Below are 20875 nucleotides of genomic sequence, written 5' to 3'. Positions count from 1 at the left end.
ACAGAAATAGTAGATGTATCATTGTTTTTGAAGTTTTATAAAATAATACTTGAGGAATTTGAATTAGAGATGGAACTAGAATTGATAATAGGATTAGTATTTATGATTCCAGAAGAAATTTGATCAATAATGCGGAAATTTGATCGAAGATCTCTGATACCATTCAAAGATAGAGAAAAGTAATTAGAGAAATTGATTGTAATGTTCTAATGTATTGATCTGAAATAAACTGATTACATATATACAAAGCTAAAAAAGGAGGAGCGTCTAAAAGAATTAACTACTTCTACATATTTATTTTTGTAATCCCTTAACTATTATAAATTACAAATGTAACCTTTTAATATATATAAACTTAAACTTTTCTTTGGTATATTTTGGAAGGACGTGGTTAAACATACCAATCATAAAAAGGAAGAGAATTGCTCTTGAAATAGAAAGACAAATGATCAAAATAAAGGAAACTATGTTTGTTGGATATCAGGATATGAGATCCATTCTTTAGTCATGTTTTGAAAGGATCCCCAATTAACTTTCTTGCAGAATACCCTATGAACACTTCCTTAAAATGTATGATTACATGTAGATCTTTTGTAACACCTCAAAAATCACAACCAATTTAAACTTTTCAAAACAACCAATTTACTAAAATGAAGTGGTTACAAAACCATTGTTTCCAAAACATTATTTAAAATCAAAGTCTCCCAAGATCAGCAACCAATTTAAACTTTTCAAAACAACCCATTTACAGAGCCTTCAGTGTAACATGACCACCTCACTAGGCCTTCAGCCTATCTGGACTGCCCTCCGAGCCTTCGGCCTGGCTGCTCCGCCTCACAGGCCTTCAGTCTATCCGGACCGCCTTAGGTATCTTCGCCTTCAGCACAAAACATGATCGCCTCAAACCGGTACACCATCACATATCAACATATACCATAACAATCAATAGCTAGCATATACAAGTGGTCTAATAGATCACTACTGAAACATCCCAAAAATACAATCCAAAATTTTCATTTTTATTTATTATAGAAAACCATATTCATCAAGTATTAGTCATAAAATCTCAACAACATATCAATGTATCTCAAATATCAGAGTAAAACATCCCAGGCTAAGCATAAATGGTGTGTGTACACTGTAGTCATCCCGAGCTCACCCCTTGTTACAAGAGATACCTGAAACCAAAAGTGAAAACTATAAGCACGAAGATTAATGAGCTCCCCAAACTACCACATACCATATACATATCATGAAACTAAGAGATACGGTCCCCGCCCATACTCAAGGAGATACGGGCCCCGCCCACACTCCGCTACTAGGAGATATGGGCTCTGCCCACACTCTGCTGCTATGAGACACGTCCCCCACCCACACTCAGCTACTATGAGATTTGGGCCCCACCCACAGTCAGCTACTACGAGATACGGGCCCCGCCCACACTCAGCTATTAACATGCATACAAGTATCACACAGACAACAAGTACAACTAAAGCTATCAATCATTCATATATCCATACTCAAATAATGTTATGAGATACGGGCCCTGCCCACACTCGGCTAACTAGGAGATACGGGCCCCGCCTACACTAGGCTACTAACATACACATATCATATACGAGCTGGCCTTGGTGCCGTAGACCCGTTCCTACTATAGGAAACTCACCTTGAAAGCTAGTTATGAATCTCATGTGAGGAATCTCTAACAACTGCTCTAACGACTCCCCGACTATCAATAATACAATAACACTTAGTTAAAATATGATAATCCTTAGGGTAAAATGACCATTTTACCCCTAGTCAAAGTCAACGTTCTGTTTAAAGTCAACATTCTGGTTGACTCAACTCGCTGAGTTGGCCTATCAACTCACTAAGTTCTATAACTCAAAAACCCTAAAATCACGATCCAACTCGCCGATTCATCCCCCTGACTCGCCGAGTTCCCTGTCTACCCATAGTCGCGATTAAGCAAGTCAACTCGTCGAGTCATCCTCAGACTCATCGAGTTCTACCATATTCAGAATCGGGATAAATCGCCTCAACTCGTTGAGTTCCTCCATGGACTCAACGAGTTCCCCTGTCTGTTTGGTCCATCTTAATAGATTAAGCCCCTACACTTCAAATCTAGACTTCTTGCTTCTCATACTCACTGAAAACATCCATTCAAGGGTAAAGTTTCCAACTTTACCCGTTCATACCCTCATAAGACAAGTTTGGCTTAAACTCTAAACCTTTGGTACATAGATCTTGGTCTAAAAGCCATAATACTCCAAACTAAAGCATACTAACATAGATCTAGACCTTGGACACCATTTGGACACGTAAAGCTCCTAACTTTCCTTCCATGCATGGTCTTTCGGGGCTTAAAAGGCTAAATAACACCTTAGAGCTTGCATGGGGGTTCCAATGGCATAAAGTTTGCACCTTTATGCCATAACAACCCTTAATGATTCCAGATCTGATGGTAAACCCACTTGGGACGTCCATGTCCCAAGGATCATGTTTATTGGATCATAAACTCCATAAAGTGAAGATAAGAAGATCTAAGAAACTACTAAGAAAGTTAGAGGCTTGATTACCAAGAAATGAAGAGGATGAGATGTTGCTTCTGGATCTACAAACTTCTCCTGGAGTCCTCTAGCTTCTTCTTCTTCTTCTTCTTCTTCTACTACAAGCTTCAAATCACACAAAGTTCACCCAAGAATGGTTTAGGGTTTGGGACTTGGAGGCTGCAAATAAGGCTGCAAATAAGGCTGAGGGTTTGGGACTTGGAGGCTGCAAATAAGGCTGAGGGTGGGGATTAAGGTGCTTAAATAGGGTGCAAAACTCCGAAATTAGGGTTTCACTCTGGCACCCCTACTCGTCGAGTCGAGGCTCTCAACTCGTCAAGTAGGTGACTTAAATCCCGCGTCCAATTTGGTTTCTACTCGATGAGTCTGGGGCTTCCAACTCGTCGAGTAACTCCAAAAATATGAATAAATTATAGATAAAATTACATACTAGGAACCCGGTGTTACAACTATAGCATAACAACATCCTATATACCAGGATACAGATCTAACAGATCACTGCAGCATAGCACCACCCTATATACTAGGATACATATCCAACATATCACTACAATATAACAACATACAGTAAAACCAGGATATCAATTTAGTGGGTCAGCATTGGTGCCTTCGACCCGTAAGTACAGTGAGGAAAACTCACCTCATAGTTTGAATGTAGTCTAAATAATCCCCAGCTCCGACAACCGGCTCAATCCAAATCCTAAATATCCAAACATTTCCCATTAATAATATTTTACCCAAAATACCCTTGATTAAAACTGGTCAAAATCAGCAAGTCAACTGAGTTAACCCAGTCGAGTCAGCTCAGGACTCGTACATTGGGCATACTCCGAAGGTACGCAGGGCGTACTTGAGCTTTAACCGCAGTCAGGGTGATTGACCACATATACGTTGTGTACTTTAGGTTATGCAGGGCGTACGCTCAGAATTCCTAATTTCTCAACAAGAGCTTAATACATTAAGCTCTTATGTCAAAATTTCAGATCCAAAGCCAAAATACAACTAAGAGTCATAATTTTCCAACTTTATAACTTTGCATGTTCATTAAGTGCTTAGTACACAAAATATCAACATCTTAATGCCTTAAGACCTTCTATAGCATGCATGGAGTAAAACTAACCATCAAGATCACATTTTTACGACTTAAGACCCCTCATAAGGTCTGAAAGGACGACTTATTTGGTCAAGAGCATGTCATGCTCAAGAATCACCATATCTGGGGACCAAAAGTTCCCTAAAGGAAGAAATAGATAGATCTACAAGATAGAGTGATCAAGTTATGAACTTTTTACCTCCTAGATGTTGCTAACAAGGGGGGAATCCCAGATTTAAGTTGCTTCCAAGCTTCAAGGTCCTTGCACCAACTTCTCCTTCTTCAAGAACACCAAAAAGGCACACAAATGAGCTCAAAACACTCTTCTCACTTAGGGTTTGCTAGAGGTTCAAATTTTCAGATGGGGATTGATGAGAGAATGATGAATGAGGCTATAATGATGCTTATATATGGACCAAACCCTGAACATTAGGGTTTAAGGTTTCATTATGTACGACATGCATACGTGGTCTATGCCCAACGTACTAGGGCTCGCCCTAGTACGCTCACCGTACACAACTCCCAACGTACTACTCCTTGTCCAATACTACCAAAATGCCACTATGGGCCACTTTGCACTCTTTCTTATACTCAAGGACTAAATTCATACATAGGGTTACAATTGAAAATACCATAACTTTGGGATGTTACATCTTTCTGAGGGGTAAGACATAGGAATTTTACAGATGGAGTGTTTGGGTACCAAATTTAAAGAAGGTTAACTTTTTATGACTATATTGTCTTGATTTTAATTATCCTCTTCACTAAGTAGTCCTTGATAATGGAGTGGAGGAACATAATTGTTGATAATGAGATAACAATTAGATGTGAATATGCAGAATCCCCATTATACTCGCGTCTAAATGTGATTCGAGCATCTAGAGCATTCTCATGGAGCATTTGGAGCACTTAGATCTCTATTAAGCTGTGAATTTACTCTATTAAGCTATAAATATTTTATGAATTTTATCTTAACATACATTTATTAAATAATACTTCAAATTATCTATTAAAGCCGTAATTTCTAATAATATCAACTCAAAAATACTCCTATTTATACAAATTCTTTCCTAAATTTTGTTTTTTTTTTTTTTTTTAATTTTATGTTTTACATAAGAGTATATTTAAATAAATACGTTATACAATACATATTATCTAATTTAGTTGGGTAGAGATCTTAATTCATTAAAGTGTTTGGGTTCAAGTTTATCACTATCATTTGTTTTTCAAATTCTAGTTTAAATTTATCAGAATTAGTTTATATATAATTCTTTTTTTTAAATAAATATAATAAATTTGTAGTAGAGTCGGTTAAAAAACTTAGGTATTTGGTAAATTCATTATAAATTTTAAATTAAATTTAGTGGTCATATGAATTTATAGTAATTAAGGGCCTATATTTTTTTTCCTGACCCGAAACCTGTTTGGAACGGCCCTATGTAACATTGCTATTAGTGGTAATAAAAATGAAAGAATATCATTGTCCTGGATAAGTAATGGAATACACTGTCGATATTGGTAGCGGGTTGATGAAATTATAAATCAAACATCAATTATACCAAATATTGCATGAAAAGAACTCAGAAGCAACCAAAAACACACACAACCAACACATATACTTTCATTCCGTGAAATTAACAATGCAAAATGAAGGAGCTATTTGGTCTTAATCACCAACCAACGATGAAAATGTGAAAAGTAGAATTTAACAAAGTTAATGAAAAATAATATGCAAACCACATGCTAAAAAAGACATTGATCTGTTGTTTTTATTCACAACACCAATCAACCAAGAAACTTCAGGTGTTGAAAAGAGATATATGATGCAAGAGTGGTTCTATTGCCTTCTGGTATTGAAAGGAGATATATGATCTAAGAGTAGTAAACAATAGAACTGCTGCTTTAAGCAAAATACCCAATCTTGCAATCACCGGTGGATGAGAACCATTACCACTAACACCACCACCACCAACAGCAACAAGAGCTTTCAACTTGAGTCGAGGCGTGGTAGCATCTCCCTCGTTCTTGGTCTCCGGTGGAGGGGTGGCAGCATCTCCTTCCGAATGAGAACCCCCACCAACAATATCCGACATGGGTGTTGGTGTAGCATCAGGGGCTCTGTGTCGGTATTGCCAGATCATGCCACCAAGCACTTGTCCGAGAAGGGATGCCCCAACTGTATATGCCAATTCCCTGGTACACATTGGTGGCCACACGAGCGAATAGAAAATGAGGGGTGTAAAAGGCATAGCACCAAGAATAGCTATAAACCAAAGCCGTGAGAATTTGTCAGTATCGCTTTTCCGAAGCCAACCCATACAAAAATTGATTATGATTGCCATGGCACAAATAATTAAGATTTCTTTCTTCAGGGGCTGGCTAGCCAGGTTGGTAACAACAGCAGTTGCCGCCATTGCAGTTATAATAGGCGGGACACTTCTGATATCAAAGTTGGAAGCTTTAGCTTTTAGTGGCCGGATCTTCCTATGTTTCTTTATCATCATACACTCCCCGTTCCTCCTGTCAGTTTTGCTCGTCTCTTTGAAACCATACTTGACCACTCCAACATTCAAAGAAAGACTAATGGTAGCTGCCAAAGGGTAAAAATGTTATCAATACATCTTTTTCTTATTTTGTGGATTAGATCTTTCATTTATTTTATTATCTTTTGATTATTTAAATAGAGAAATTGCAAAACCTAGTAACATAAATTTCTTTATTACCAATATGGAACATGATTCAACTATAACAAAATACATGAAAAATATAATGTAATTGTATTGCTTACCTAAAGTCTTCTCAGCAAATGGAGGAACCGCATTTTTGTCAAGATCAATGATCTCAAAGCATCTGGTCAAACCCTTGACTTGATCTCCAAAAGTAGATGCATCTTTTAGCTTCTGTGACTCTATGTTCAAAATGTTTTTTGCTACCTGTTTTGTTATTTCTCCATTTGGCTTCAACTTGCTAAAATTCCCACCAAGTTTTACTCCAGTATGTTTCTCAATGGAAGGAAAAAGATTGAATAGCTGGAATTTGTTGGTGTTTAGCCTGTTTGTGGTAGGCAGGGGACTCTGTTTCTCAAAAGAAAGCTCCATATTCCCTCTAAGGGGTTGCTCCTGTTGGTAAAAGATTTAGAGAAAAAGATACAAACTAATTTAGCTATTGTAATTAAGGGTTTTTATGGTTGGATGGAATGGCAAATGACTGAATGTAAGGTAATGGAATGACTCGTTACATTCCATTGTCATGTTTGGTTGGCATGTAGGAATCATATGAATATACTTACTTAATTATATCTAAATGCAAGGTGTAGGGTTAACATTATTCTATATATTATTTAACTAGGTGAGCTTTTACTTAGTATGTCCTAGTTACACAAAGGAAAACACTACTATTCATCATTTTATCATTTTGTGTGCATGGTTTTTTGGGGGGACCAAACTTGCTGACATACCAAAGTCAAGGGACTAAACCTGCAAACATGGCAATATACAAAAGATGAAAGGTGGAAATTGTCGTTGTTCAAATATGAGGAAGTAACAGTGACATTTGACAAAGTAAAGGGGGTGGAAAGTGTCATTCTACAAAGTAAGGGGGTGGAAAGTGCCATTTTTACAAATAAGGGGGAAGAAATTGCCAATGTACAAAAGTATAGGTACCAAATCTATCAAAATAATAAACTTTTGTTTCAAAAATATGAAATAAGAAACTAAATTTGTGGCAAAAGTCTAAAAACCTATACTCCTGTGACAAAAATCAAAAATACAAAAGTTTCCTATTCATACATGGGTTGGTTTTTATTATATATAATAATAATTTTACTCTAAACACAATAAAAGCTAATTATTACCCAAATACGACCATAAAAAAGAAAATATTATTCTAATAGTTTAAAAAAAATGTTTTTAGTTCAATTAAAATGATGAAATTTATAAAATAATAAAAAAATGTCATTGAAATTCTAAAATAAAAATGGGTTATATTGCAATTTTGATTCCATTCCGGGATGCCAAAGAAACACTCCCTCTTAGAATGTAAATTAACAGATCGGGAGGAATCAAAATTACTTCAGGATTCCATTCCATTCTTTTGCTGATTCCATCATACCAAACACACACCAGCCAAAAAAGTAGGACAGGGACTCATTCTAGGTCTCTTGTCTATGCAAAAACATGAATGCCCTCCTCTTCTTCATTGTCAAAACTAATCCCGCATAACAAAGAAAGTTGAAGCTAGAAAGGCATGAATCATCACCTCATCAACTAATCCAATTATCGCAGATGGCATTCGTAGACCTGAGAAGTTGATCTTCCTTTTCAGTCCATCAGAAGATATGAGACTTGCCATTGACCTTATTGCACATTCCATTTGTTTACAAGAATCGGTATGGTTCTCAGCAGTAACTCCCTGTGGAGATGGGTCAGCCATGTTAAACCTTTGTTTTTCAGAAACGGCTTTTCAATATTCAGCACACCTGCATACACAAAAAGCTTGAATCAGAAATTAAATGAAGTAACATTCGTTATTTGTCCATTTTGGTCCATGAACTGCAAAAATGGATAACTTAGTAAAATGAGGGTAAATCACAAAGATCATCTACTCAAATGAAGGAAAATTCGTGATATGTTGATTAGATACACAGATCTAAGACATTCAAGTTCATATTAAACCCTAAATATGTGTGCATAGTCAAATATTTATCAGTCCTAGTCAATGATCGAAATTTCGCATATAGAACGACCAAACTTACACAGATTACTCACATATAACGATCAAAATAAAACACGCATAAGCAAAGGACAATGCAATCTCACCTTCGAGTATTAGGAGAGACTCTGTTTTTACAGTTTTAAGTTGTAAAAAAAAAACTCCGAGAGCTTCGAGCTATATTTTCCAACTATTGCATCCAGAATCTGAACAGAAACTTCACCAGTCACCGGAGACTGAATTTAGTCTGAACAACGAGCAAACACGCAGCAAATGTGTGAGAGAAGAGAAAGCACAGTATGAGAGTGGAGATAGGTGAGAGAAAGAAAGCACAGTTGGAGCACCGGTACCCGTTTCTGTGGCGATTCGGTTCGGGCACAAAAAAGTTGTCGCACTATATTATTATTATTATTTTTTGGCTCGGGTCAAAATTGTGTTAAAAGACATGCAACCATAACAAACTAATTACCGATTATGGGTTAGAAAATTACAAATTTAGCCAAAAACATTAATTATTTTGTAGAAAATAGTAAAAAAAAAATAAAGTTGCAAATATAGTCACCCAAATCGTAGATGGGAATGGTCCATTTACGATTTACCTATTCCATCTGCGAATGTACAAGTGGCTAAAATACAGACGTGCTTTAACCACTTGTATATTTGCAGATGGTTTTTTTTTTTTTTTTTTTTTTTTTTTTTTTTTTTTAATATATATATATAAGGAAGAATCAAGCTAAAATCGCAGATGGATAGTATCCATTTGCGATTTTCTCTCCGTTTGATCTGTGATTTTATGGTATTTTTTTAATTTTTTTATTATTATTTTTTTATTTTGACTATGAAATCAATGGATTTGACTATGAAATCAATAGGTTTGACTACGAAATAACCTTATTATATATAAACTTTTGTAGAAAATTATCAGTTTCCTTGTTATTTCTTTAGAAAATTTCTTAAAAACATCTCTAAAAAAGATGAATGAATATATGGTTTGTCTTGTAACCGGCGGGAGATGACAAGTTATTGAAACAAATATGGAATACGTATATCCACAGGGAGGTATTTCTGAATTCGCTTTGATATTTTCTGAGTATATATTAGTTATAGTGATTTTTTTATGTTTGGTGAGAAACAAAATTGGTGTGTTAGAAAAATATAGAATTAGTCTTCGTTTCCATCATCCTGAATTGAATTATTATATAGCCATGGTTGAAGACATGGATGTTAGAATGTTAATAAATGTAATCAAATGTAGTGGAGGAAGGGCAGTGAAAATGTTTGTGGTGGTTGATGAAGGAGATGAGGTTAATGAGGCTGGTCAGAGTGGAAGTCTGGATGTTGGTAATTTATACAACTATAAAGGGAGCAACGATCCGATAGGTACTTTCAATACTCCTAGTGTACCTCAATTTCACAGTGTTGCTGAAAATGTTAATGTTACTTATTCACCTATTCACTATGTTGATCCTAAGAATTACAAGTATGTTGGTGATGATGATGTTGGTACATATCTTAATGACGTGGGTGGTCGTTGTGTTGATGTTCCCGAACAAGAAGTTAAAGTTTTGAATAGGGTTGTAGTAGATAAAAGTAAAAAGAAAAAAAAATGCATCAAAAAGATGAAAAAAAGCATGTTTACGGGGATTATGTTGATGTTGCTGATGTAGCTTTAGATATAACCGACTTAGAAAGAAATTCAGATGGAGATGAGTTGGGTGATGAAGTTAAAGCTAAGTTTCCCGATAACCTTTTTATGGTATGCCCCCTCTACCAGATTGTCCAGTTGATGTAACGACCATAAAATTCGAGCCAAATTAAAACATTTGATTCATTAAAAAACCATTAAGTTTATACATTCGTTTTCAAAATAGTTTAAACATCAGAGTATTTCCCCAGAACCATATCTCATAAATCATAAAACATGAGGAGCGGTATGATCACGCCTTCGTCTTTCCACGATTTCCTGAAGTACCTGAAACAAAACACTGAACTGTAAGCCCAAAAGCTTAGTGAGTTACCCCCAAAATACCAACCACACAGAAACATACTCATAACATATCACAAATAGAATAGCCATGCACATCGAGCCTACAGTGTGATTGGTCCGCTCACAACGGGCCTTCAATCCACCTGGTCCACTCTCTGAGTCTACAGTATGACTGGTCCGCCCGCACCGGGCCTTCAGTCGGCCTGGTCCACTCTCCGAGCCTCGGCACGTCTGGTCCGCCCTCTTGGGGGCTTCAGCCTATCCGGACCGCTCGCTGGGCCTTCGGAATATCCAGTCCGCCCTGGGTATGTTGGCCTACCACACAAAGCATGACCCGCCTCAACCCAACCCCCGTCAAACAACCATGAGCACATAAAACAATTAATCACGTAACAAATCCTTAACCAGACAAACAGTCTAACAGATCACATAGCATAACATTACCCTATATGTCGGGTACCGACCTAAACCAGGTCACTAACATAGCATCATCCTATATACCAGGGTACCGACCTAAACCAGGTCATTGACATAATATTGTCCTAATTACTAGGACGCTGATCTAACAGATCAATAAGCACATCAACAGTACAAGTACAAATATCAGATATAGCTATCTCATAGATCATCGATCATAGCAATCTCTCACGACCAAAGCATTGACCTAACCAGGTCACTAACATACCAATCCTAACGGATTATATTAGCATAACAACATACTATCTATTTTGATACCAATCTAACATATCATAACCACATGTAGCATACTGTAACCAAGATAACAACTAAAAGGGCCGACCTTGGTGCCTTAGACCCTATTGATATAGTGATGATAACTCACATGCAATTGCCGATTGAAAAGATAAGACCAAGCTGCTCCGACCACTGACACGTTCATCACCACAAAACACTACCAAAGAACCAATTCCATAAATACCAATATTACCAAAGTACACTTAAAAGTCAAACTTGTCAACTCTTGGTCGAAGTCAAAGTCCTCATTCAAAGTCAACCTTCCTGGTTGACTTTACTCGCCGAGTCAACCCGTTGACTCGCCGAGTTCCCATACCCAGAAAACTCTCATAGCACAACTTAACTCGCCGAGTCGCCCCAAGACTCGCCGAGTCTAACGATCTCTGAGTCCCATCCTGCCCAACTCACTGAGTCGCTAACCGACTCACTTAATCCGAGTCTTTAACCAAAAGAGGTTGGGGTTCTACGACCTGACTCGCCAAGTCCAAGAACAGACTCGCTGAGTTGTTCATCCAACTCGCCGAGTCCATGCACATGTTCATACAACTCGTCGAGTACACCCATGTGACTCGCCGAGTCTCTCCAGTTCTTAACCCATACAATGGCTTTTCGAGCCATGCAGGGGCTCCAATCCATAGATCCACTCTTCTACAGTCTAACCCTCAGATAAAGTTGCAAACTTTACGTGAAATCAAGGAGATATAGGCCCAAAACACACTAGGGCTTGGGTTTAAGACAAAAGGGCTTCACCAATAACTCTTAGACAGAAGCTTTATGACATTTTGGACCATCACAAGCCTAGATCTGAAGTAGCAACCTCAGATCTAAGCCTCTAACTCGAAATGGTTCTCAATCATACCAAAAATGCCCCAAATCTCAAATGATAATAGATCTAGATACAAAAGAGCCCAAGCAATAGATTATTACCTCCAATATATGCTCCCACTGAAGAATAATCCGGATCTCCTCAAGTCTCCTTTATCCAAGCTTCTTGATCTTCAAGATTTCTTCACAAATCACTCCAATTTGCTTCTAAGGCTTCTCACAAATGAGTTAGGGTTTCTGGATCTCAAAGGGGGTTCAGGGGGCTGAGTGGAGGACATTAAGTCCTTTAAATAGGGTGCAAACCCGAAGATTATGGCTTTTCCTCATCCAACACTGACTCGTCGAGTCCAGCCGTCGACTCGGCGAGTCAGGCCACTTAATCATGTGCCCGGTACTCTTTTCGACTCGGCGAGTCAAGAGACCTACTCGCCGAGTCCCTTCCTATATTTTCATATAGCACCCTTCAACTTCTTGTTTCTGTACTTAGGACGTTACAGCTGATATTAACGAAAATATCCCAACACAGATGGTAGACATCAATCTTCAAAAGATTGAATGTGAGAGTATATTTAATAACAAAAAACTTTTAAAGTGGGCTATTGGTAAAAAGTGTCTCCGAGAAGGTTTTCAGACGAGGACAGGTAGATCCACCAAATCAAGGTATGAAGTTGTGTGTGTTTCGGAAAATTGTTCTTGGTTACTAAGAGCAAAAGCAATTAAAAATTATGATGGACTTTTCCAAGTGACTAAATTTGTTGATGTACACATATGTTCTTGTAACGACCCAATTTTTACATCCGAAAATTTCATTTTAAAATATTACTTTAGAAAACATTAATAAATAAAAATATTGTTTGATCACACCATAACACATCGCAACCATGTTCTAAAAGATCAAACCATACATCCCATCAAAATATCAGAGTACAATCCCAGTAAATCTCGCAAATGCGGAAACCGAAGAGTGTGTGTGTATGACGTGTCGCTACCGCGCCGGCTCCTTCCCCTTCGGTGCAGAGGTACCTGAAAACAAAACTGTAAACGTAAGCACAAAGCTTAGTGAGTTCCCCCAACGTACCACATACCATACAAACACATAACATACATACTACCAGGCTATTATGGGGTGCCTGACTACCCGGTACGGCCACTCTGGGGTGCCGACCTACCCATACGGCCATTCTGGGGTGCCGTCTTACCCGTGTCAAGCCATTCTAGGGTGCTGACTACCCATGTCAAGCCATTCTGGGGTGCTGACTACCCATGTCAAGCCATTCTGGGGTGCTGACTACCCATCGGTCCTAACAACCGATCCTCGGGGACTGGTCCCCTCCCGCTACCTCTATCGCATAACATAACAGACCAACATACAAGCATACCATCACATACAGTCAGATAATTCTGGGGTGTCTGACGACCCAGCGGTCCTAACAACCGAACTCTACTACTATTGCATATAGCGTATCATGATAGCATGTAACATAACAGGTAATGGCAAACCTAGATGATATCACAAAGACAATCATCTATCATACGTCTCCTACTGGTGGGCCGGCATTGTGGCCTTAGACCCACCACTACTGGAAGGTAACTCACCTCAAAGTAGTTGCTGAACTGATCGGGAACTAACTGACTGCTGCTGCTCCGGGAGTCCTCCGACTGCAATTCCCACAACGTACTCAATCAAACACTGCTAACGGTCCTTTAGGTAAAATGACCATTTTACCCCCGGTCTAGCTCTAATTCAATGCTAGAGTCAACTTTCAGTTGACCCGACTCGCCGAGTGGATCTCCACTCACCGAGTCCCTAGCAAACCATTGTCCTGGGTCCTTGGTTCTACTCGTCGAGTCGGGCTATGACTCGACGAGTTCACCTTCTAACTGTCATTCAACTCCTTCATCCTACTCGCCGAGTTGTATGAACAACTCGTCGAGTTCATCTTCATCCGAAGAACACTTTATGCTAAGACTCGCCGAGTTGTATGAACAACTCGCCGAGTCTGTTCTTGATCTATGAAGATTGCCTTGGACTCGCCGAGTCAGGGCATTGACTCGTCGAGTCCTAACATGGGTGAGTTCAGCTCCCAACTCACCGAGTCACCCCCTGTGACTCACGGCTCAACTCGACACATCATGAAGGGACCAAATCGGTGACTCGCGACCAGACTCGCCGAGTCGTCGCCATGCATCCACCAAATACACCGATTTACTCGATTTCAGTCTATGCCATTCATAGATCTGGACTTCTAGGACACAAATCACACGTAAAGTTTCCAACTTTACGTGTGGATATTCACTAATGTGGATTTTAGGGTGCAAAATGCCTCAAAAGGGTAGATCTAGGATGAACAAGCCACATGGGGCCATAAAGCTAACAGATCTGAGCTCCTGGAGCTCAATCTTGCCTAGATCTAAAGGTTAATCCACTTATTACGAAACATTAAGCACAAACAAGCTTGAAGAATTGCTCAAGAGTGTCTCAAATGAAATCCTAAGCATAGAAACAGGGGAAAAACGAGATATACCTCAAGGAAAATGTTGAAATGACACAAAGATGGCTGATCTCCTTCTCCTCTTCTTGATCTACTCCTCTTTCTCCTCAAAACCTTCAAGAACACACCAAGAACACTTCAATCTCTCAAGAAAATAAGGGAAAACGATGTTGGGGGAGTTCTGGGGGTGAATGGGGACGAGTTGGGGCGGAATGAGGGTTTAAATAGGGTGCAAACCCTTGAAACTTAGGGTTTCATCCAGCAGCGGTGACTCGCCGAGTCCAGGATATGGACTCGTCGAGTCGCCCACTTAAACGTGTCCTGAGTCTCGTCCCTACTCGGCGAGTCGGACCTTATGACTCGCCGAGTCCAAGGCTAAAATAGGGCAATGCTCAAATAAAATTCACATACCGGAAACCAGGTGCTACAAATCTCCCTCACTTATTTTAGACTTCGTCCTCGAAGTCTGCTGCCCGGTCCTGAAACAGCTCGGGGTAGTGCTCCATCATCTCGTCCATCGGTTCGCAAGTCCATTCCGAACCCTTGCGGTGCTGCCATTGCACCTTTACTAGTTCTACCCTCTTGTTTCTCAACGTCTTGGTCTTTCTGTCAAGTATTGCGACTGGGCGCTCAATGTAATTCAAGCTGTCATCAACCTGAATATCCTCCAACGGTACTACTGCTGAATCGTCCACCAGGTACTTACGCAGCTGCGAAACATGGAAGGTGCTGTGGATCTGACTGAGCTCGGCTGGCAGATCCAGCCTATACGCCACCTTGCCCACCCGGGCTGCAACCCTGAACGGCCCGATGAATCTTGGGCCCAACTTGCCCCGCTTCCTGAATCGAATGACACCTTTCCAAGGTGAGACTTTCAGAAGAACCATATCTCCCACCTGGAACTCCAAGTCCGAACGCCTCCTGTCGGCGTAGCTCTTCTGCCGACTCTGCGCAGTCTGCAGCCTACTACGGACCTGCTGGATCAACTCAGTCGTCTTGAGCACCACTTCGGTGCTCCCTATGACTCGCTGACCAACTTCACCCCAGCATATCGGGGTTCTGCACTTCCGCCCATACAACATCTCGAACAGTGGTCGGTCAATACTCGCGTGATAGCTGTTGTTGTAGGAGAACTCAGCCAAGGGAAGATAGGTATCCTAGCTACCACCGAAATCCAACACACACGCCCGCAACATGTCCTCCAAAGTCTGGATGGTCCGCTCACTCTGACCATCTGTCTGCGGGTGAAAGGCGGTGCTGAAATGCAGACGAGTGCCCAACTCGTCATGGAATTTCTTCCAAAATCTGGAAGTAAAACGCACATCCCTGTCCGAGATTACCGATACTGGCACTCCATGCCGTGCCACAATCTCCCTGATATAGATGTCGGCCAATTTTTCGGCCGATATGCTCTCCTGGATTGGAATAAAGTGAGCACTCTTGGTCAATCTATCCACGATGACCCAAATCGAATCCACTCCCCGTACGGTCCTGGGAAGCTTTGTGATAAAATCCATCGTGATATCTTCCCATTTCCACAGTGGAATGTCCAACGGCTGCATCTTGCCATGCGGTCTCTGATGTTCGGCCTTGACCTTCCTGCAGGTCAAACACCGCTCGACGTACCATGCCACATCCCGCTTCATGCAAGGCCACCAATAATCCGGACGAAGATCCCTATACATCTTCGTCGCCCCGGGATGAATAGAAAATCGGTACTTGTGCGCCTCCTCCATCAAAATCTGATGCACGCCACCGTGATACGGCACCCACACCCTACGGTGTAATGTCAAAAGTCCTCTGCCATCATAATCAAAGGAGGAAACCTGACCCACCACACGCTCGCTCTTCCGATGCTCCTCCTTGATAGCCTCCTGTTGAGCCTCCCGAATCTGTTCCAACAGGGGAGTCACCACAGTCATCCTCAAACAGACGTCCCTGATCGGCACCGTCTTGCGGCTAAGCGCATCGGCCACCACATTGGCCTTCCCCGGGTGGTAAAGGATCTCGCAATCATAATCCTTCACCACGTCCAACCACCGCCGCTGCCTCATATTCAGATTCGGCTGGTCCATGAGGTACCTCAAACTCTTGTGGTCCGTGTAGATGGTATACCGAACCCCGTAGAGGTAATGCCGCCAAATCTTGAGGGCAAAGACCACCGCCCCCAACTCCAAATCGTGCGTCGGGTAATTTGCCTTGTGAGGCTTGAGCTGCCGCGAAGCGTAGGCAATGACATGCCCCCTCTGCATCAGAACTGCGCCCAACCCTGAAATGGACGCATCGCAGTAAACCACAAAATCCTCTACGCCCTCAGGCAGGGCTAGGATCGGTGCTTCACACAATTTCTGTCTCAGCATCTCAAACGCAGCCTGCTGCTCGGGTCCCCACCGAAAGACCACGGCTTTCTTCGTCAGTCGTGTCAGGGGTACGACTATCTTGGAGAAATCTTGGATAAATCTCCGATAGTAGCCCGCCAATCCCAAGAAGCTCCGAATCTCGGATGGAGACTTCGGGACCTCCCATCTCATCATGGCCTCGACCTTGGCCGGATCAACCAGAATCCCGTTCTGGTTGACGAGGTGTCCAAGAAATTGCACCTCGCGCAACCAAAACTCACACTTTGAGAACTTGGCGTACAAGCTCTCCCTCCTCAGGGTCTCCAATACCTCCCTCAGATGCTTCTCGTGTTCCTCCCGAGTCTTGGAATAGACCAAGATATCATCGATAAAGACTATCACAGACCAATCCAGCATCGGTCTACACACGCGGTTCATGAGGTACATGAACGCGGCAGGAGAATTGGTGAGCCCAAACGGCATCACCACGAACTCGTAATGACCATAGCGCGTCCGAAACGCAGTCTTCTGCATATCCTCCTCCCTGACCCTCATCTGATGATACCCCGAACGCAAGTCAATCTTGGAGAACCAAGATGCTCCCTGAAGCTGGTCAAATAGGTCGTCAATCCTCAGAAGCGGGTATCGGTTCTTCACCGTTACCTTGTTCAGCTCCCGATAATCTATACACATCCGGTGCGACCCGTCCTTCTTTCTTACAAACAGAATCGGGGCTCCACAGGGTGAACTGCTCGGCCGAATAAATCCCTTGTCCAGCAGCTCCTGCAACTGTGTAGAAAACTCCTGCATCTCGGGAGGAGCCAACCGATATGGTGCTTTGGCTATCGGAGCCGCACCAGGAATGAGGTCAATCCTGAACTCCACCTGTCGCTCCGGAGGTATCCCAGGTAGTTCCTCCGGGAAAACATCAGCAAAATCTCGAACCACCGGGACCTCGCTCACGGTCGCCTTACCCGCCTCCCGGGTGTCCATCACATACGCAACATAACCCGCGCATCCCTGCTGAAGGTAGCGCCTAGCCCTCGCTGCTGAACATACAGTGGGTCCACACTGCGGCTGCTCTCCATGAATCACTAACTCTCCCCCGCTTGGGGTCCTGACTCGCACTAGCTGCTGCGCGCAATCTATCACTGCCCCATTAGGGCTCAACCAATCCATACCAATAATCACCTTGTTCCCACGCAATGGAATGGGAACCAAGTCTACCAGGTAACGCTCCTCAAACAGTCGCAGAACACAATCTCGAAACACCATCGATGCTCGCACCGATCGATCGTCAGCAATCTCTACCTCTAACGGGCAATCTAACTCGCCTGAAGTCTCATGAAATCTCTTGCTAAGAGCAAGAGAAACGAACGATCGGGATGCACCCGAGTCGAACAATACCTGAACCGGGATGCCGTTCACATGGAACGATCCTAATACACATGTATACACATGGAGCACATATCAATATCATAACAACGTAAAATAAAAGATAGAAGGAAGGAATCATACCCGTCACCACATCGGGCGTGGCGCGTGCCTCCTCGGCAGTCAACTGAAATGCCCGACTCCTCACCACTGGAGCCTCTGCCTTGCCCTGATGGCCATCCGTGATCCGCAGGGTCGCTGGAGCTGGCGCCTTCACTGGCGCTGAAACTGTCAACATGGGGCAATTGGCCTTCTTGTGGCCCCTCTGGTTGCAGTGGAAACACAGCAACTCCGATGTCTGAATAACTGTCGCAGGAGCAGTGCAATCCCTGCTGATATGCCCAAACTTGCCGCACTTGTAGCAGCCTGACGATCCCATCCTGCACGCCCCCTCGTGCGGCCTGCCGCACCTCCTGCAGCGGCTCGGTCCCGACTGGCCTTTCGGCCTCCCATCTGATCCCTTGGGCTTTTTCCCCGAAGCCCCTACTGCCTGACCGTCCTCAAGTTTCCGTTTCCGGATGTGCTCCAAATCTATCTCTCTCTCCCTAGCCCTGGCAATCATGGAGTCCAGGGTAGGGCAAGCCGAAAAGCTAACATGCTCCCGAATGTCAACTCGTAGCATATCATGGTAACGAGTCCTCCTCATATCCTCGTCACCTGCATACTGGGGCACCAATAAATCCCTCTCCCGAAACTTGGTGGTGATCTCCGCCACAGTCTCTGTCGTCTGCCTCATGTCTAGAAACTCCCTAGCCAGCTGCTGAAGCTCGACCGCCGGTGCAAACTCTGCTCTGAACCTAGTCACAAAGTCCGACCAGGTCAGTGCCTCGATAGCCGAGGCTCCCAACGAGTCACCCACTGACTCCCACCAATCCCGGGCTCGGTCCCATAAACACCCTGCTGCGTACCTCACCTTCGACCCCTCGAGGCAGAAGCTGGTCAACTGGGCAGACTCAATATCCGCAATCCACCGCCTGGCGACAATGGGGTCCTTCACCCCATGGAAATCCGGCACACCACTGCCCCTGAAGTCCTTGAAGGATAGTGTGCGAGATCCCGACTGGCTAGAGGCCAAGTCGCTCCTGAATGCCCGTAGGTGATCCTCCATCAACTCCACGATCCCTTCCTTGATCGACCCAAAGATGATGGGGGTCGACTCAAGGATGCCCCTAGTGATCTCCAACGTGATGAACTCACGTAGCCTCTCATCAATCGGCTCGGTGCCTGATCCCGAACCTAACCCCTCTCCTGACCCGCCATCTGTCGGTCTCGGTCGAAGTACCACCATTCTGCAAAACATCATAATAATCATTAGTGGTACTGCTACTTTCTGAGGGATCTCAACTACTTACAGGTTCCTTGGTCTCGTTTTGGCCTTCCTCGGCTCGGGTACGGATCCTCTGCTTTCAGTAGTACGGGCCCATACTACCTTCCACATCTATCCGTACCTTCTCCGAGGAATTCCTCGACTCCACCAGCTCCCCTTTACTACTGCTACTCTCTGTTATTCTCATCCTAGGCTTGCCCTAGGGAAAACTCAAGTTCAACACGACTGGTCCCCCGCTGCTGTAGGTCTCCTCATAATGCCAGTTAGCCACCACCTAAACACCATCACATGTGATGAGGATTAGATAATCCTTCAAGTAAAAGATCCATCCCTACAACGGTTGGACTCAAACAAAAGCTGCGCAATAGGGCCAGTTCCAACACTTTGGGATTATTCAACCCTGATTACATGTGGTGTGACGTGTTTACCTAGTGGCTAATTCCCATTACTCAGAATCCCACCAAGCACGAAGCAAGCAGCATTCGGATAAGGTAAAAACAGACTCAAGCCAAAACTATTCTTATAACAAGAAACGACACTTAACATAGGATGCTAAGCTCATACTATCAGGCATAACCTAAACAGGCTATCCTACTGCTGTCTACTCAATTCTAGCATGCAATATTCATAAAGCTGTAACACATAAGCAGGCACATAAGGCATCACTCCTAGATCCTTAGCCTATTCTAGCATGCAGTTCTACGTAAGCTGATAAACATAACATAAACTTGTATGGGTACTATGGGGAATACTTACTTGAGCTCGGCCGGTCGCGCACGTCACACACTTTGCTCTTTCTTATGACTCTATTCTGGGTTTTAAAGAACAATTTCTTTTGGAAAATCTTTCAATCCCTCGATTTGAGTCCAAACACTCCCGAAGGCGTGTCCGAATCCCTCAAACCAGGGCTCTGATACCAACTTGTAACGACCCAATTTTTACGTCCGAAAATTTCATTTTAAAATATTACTTTAGAAAACATTAATAAATAAAAACATTGTTTGATCACACCATAACACATCGCAACCATGTTCTAAAAGATCAAACCATACATCCCATCAAAATATCAGAGTACAATCCCAGTAAATCTCGTAAATGCGGAAACCGAAGAGTGTGTGTGTATGACGTGTCGCTACCGCGCCGGCTCCTTCCCCTTCGGTGCAGAGGTACCTGAAAACAAAACTGTAAACGTAAGCACAAAGCTTAGTGAGTTCCCCCAACGTACCACATACCATACAAACACATAACATACGTACTACCAGGCTATTATGGGGTGCCTGACTACCCGGTACGGCCATTCTGGGGTGCCGACCTACCCATACGGCCATTCTGGGGTGCCGTCTTA

General features: G+C 42.5%; 1 protein-coding gene across 1 annotated transcript; it reads right to left on the bottom strand.

Moving 5' to 3' along the window:
* Window positions 1-5292: 5292 nt before the first annotated feature.
* On the bottom strand, window positions 5293-8723 carry LOC145017425 (uncharacterized). Its single transcript, XM_078975457.1, has 4 exons — window positions 8481-8723; window positions 7921-8140; window positions 6452-6782; window positions 5293-6253 (listed from the first exon to the last, which is right to left on the bottom strand). Exons 2-4 carry the CDS (start codon window positions 8092-8094, stop codon window positions 5463-5465), a joined length of 1296 nt encoding a protein of 431 aa, XP_078831583.1. The 5' UTR covers window positions 8095-8140; window positions 8481-8723; the 3' UTR covers window positions 5293-5462.
* Between the last annotated feature and the right edge of the window lie 12152 nt (window positions 8724-20875).

The sequence above is a fragment of the Lactuca saligna genome, chromosome 9 (genome assembly GCF_052625555.1).
Source record: "Lactuca saligna cultivar CGN05327 chromosome 9, ASM5262555v1, whole genome shotgun sequence".
In the NCBI taxonomy this organism is placed as follows: Eukaryota; Viridiplantae; Streptophyta; class Magnoliopsida; order Asterales; family Asteraceae; genus Lactuca; species Lactuca saligna.
This window is presented reverse-complemented; position numbering and strand designations above follow the sequence as displayed.

Coding starts and splice junctions, on each gene's coding strand:
- LOC145017425 (XM_078975457.1), bottom strand. CDS start 8,094: ATGGCTGACCCATCTCCACAGGGAGTTACTGCTGAGAACCATACCGAT. Junction 6,783..7,920: donor TAATTGGATTAGTTGATGAG/GTGATGATTCAT, acceptor TTTTACCAACAG/GAGCAACCCCTTAGAGGGAA. Junction 6,254..6,451: donor ATTTGCTGAGAAGACTTTAG/GTAAGCAATACA, acceptor ACCCTTTGGCAG/CTACCATTAGTCTTTCTTTG.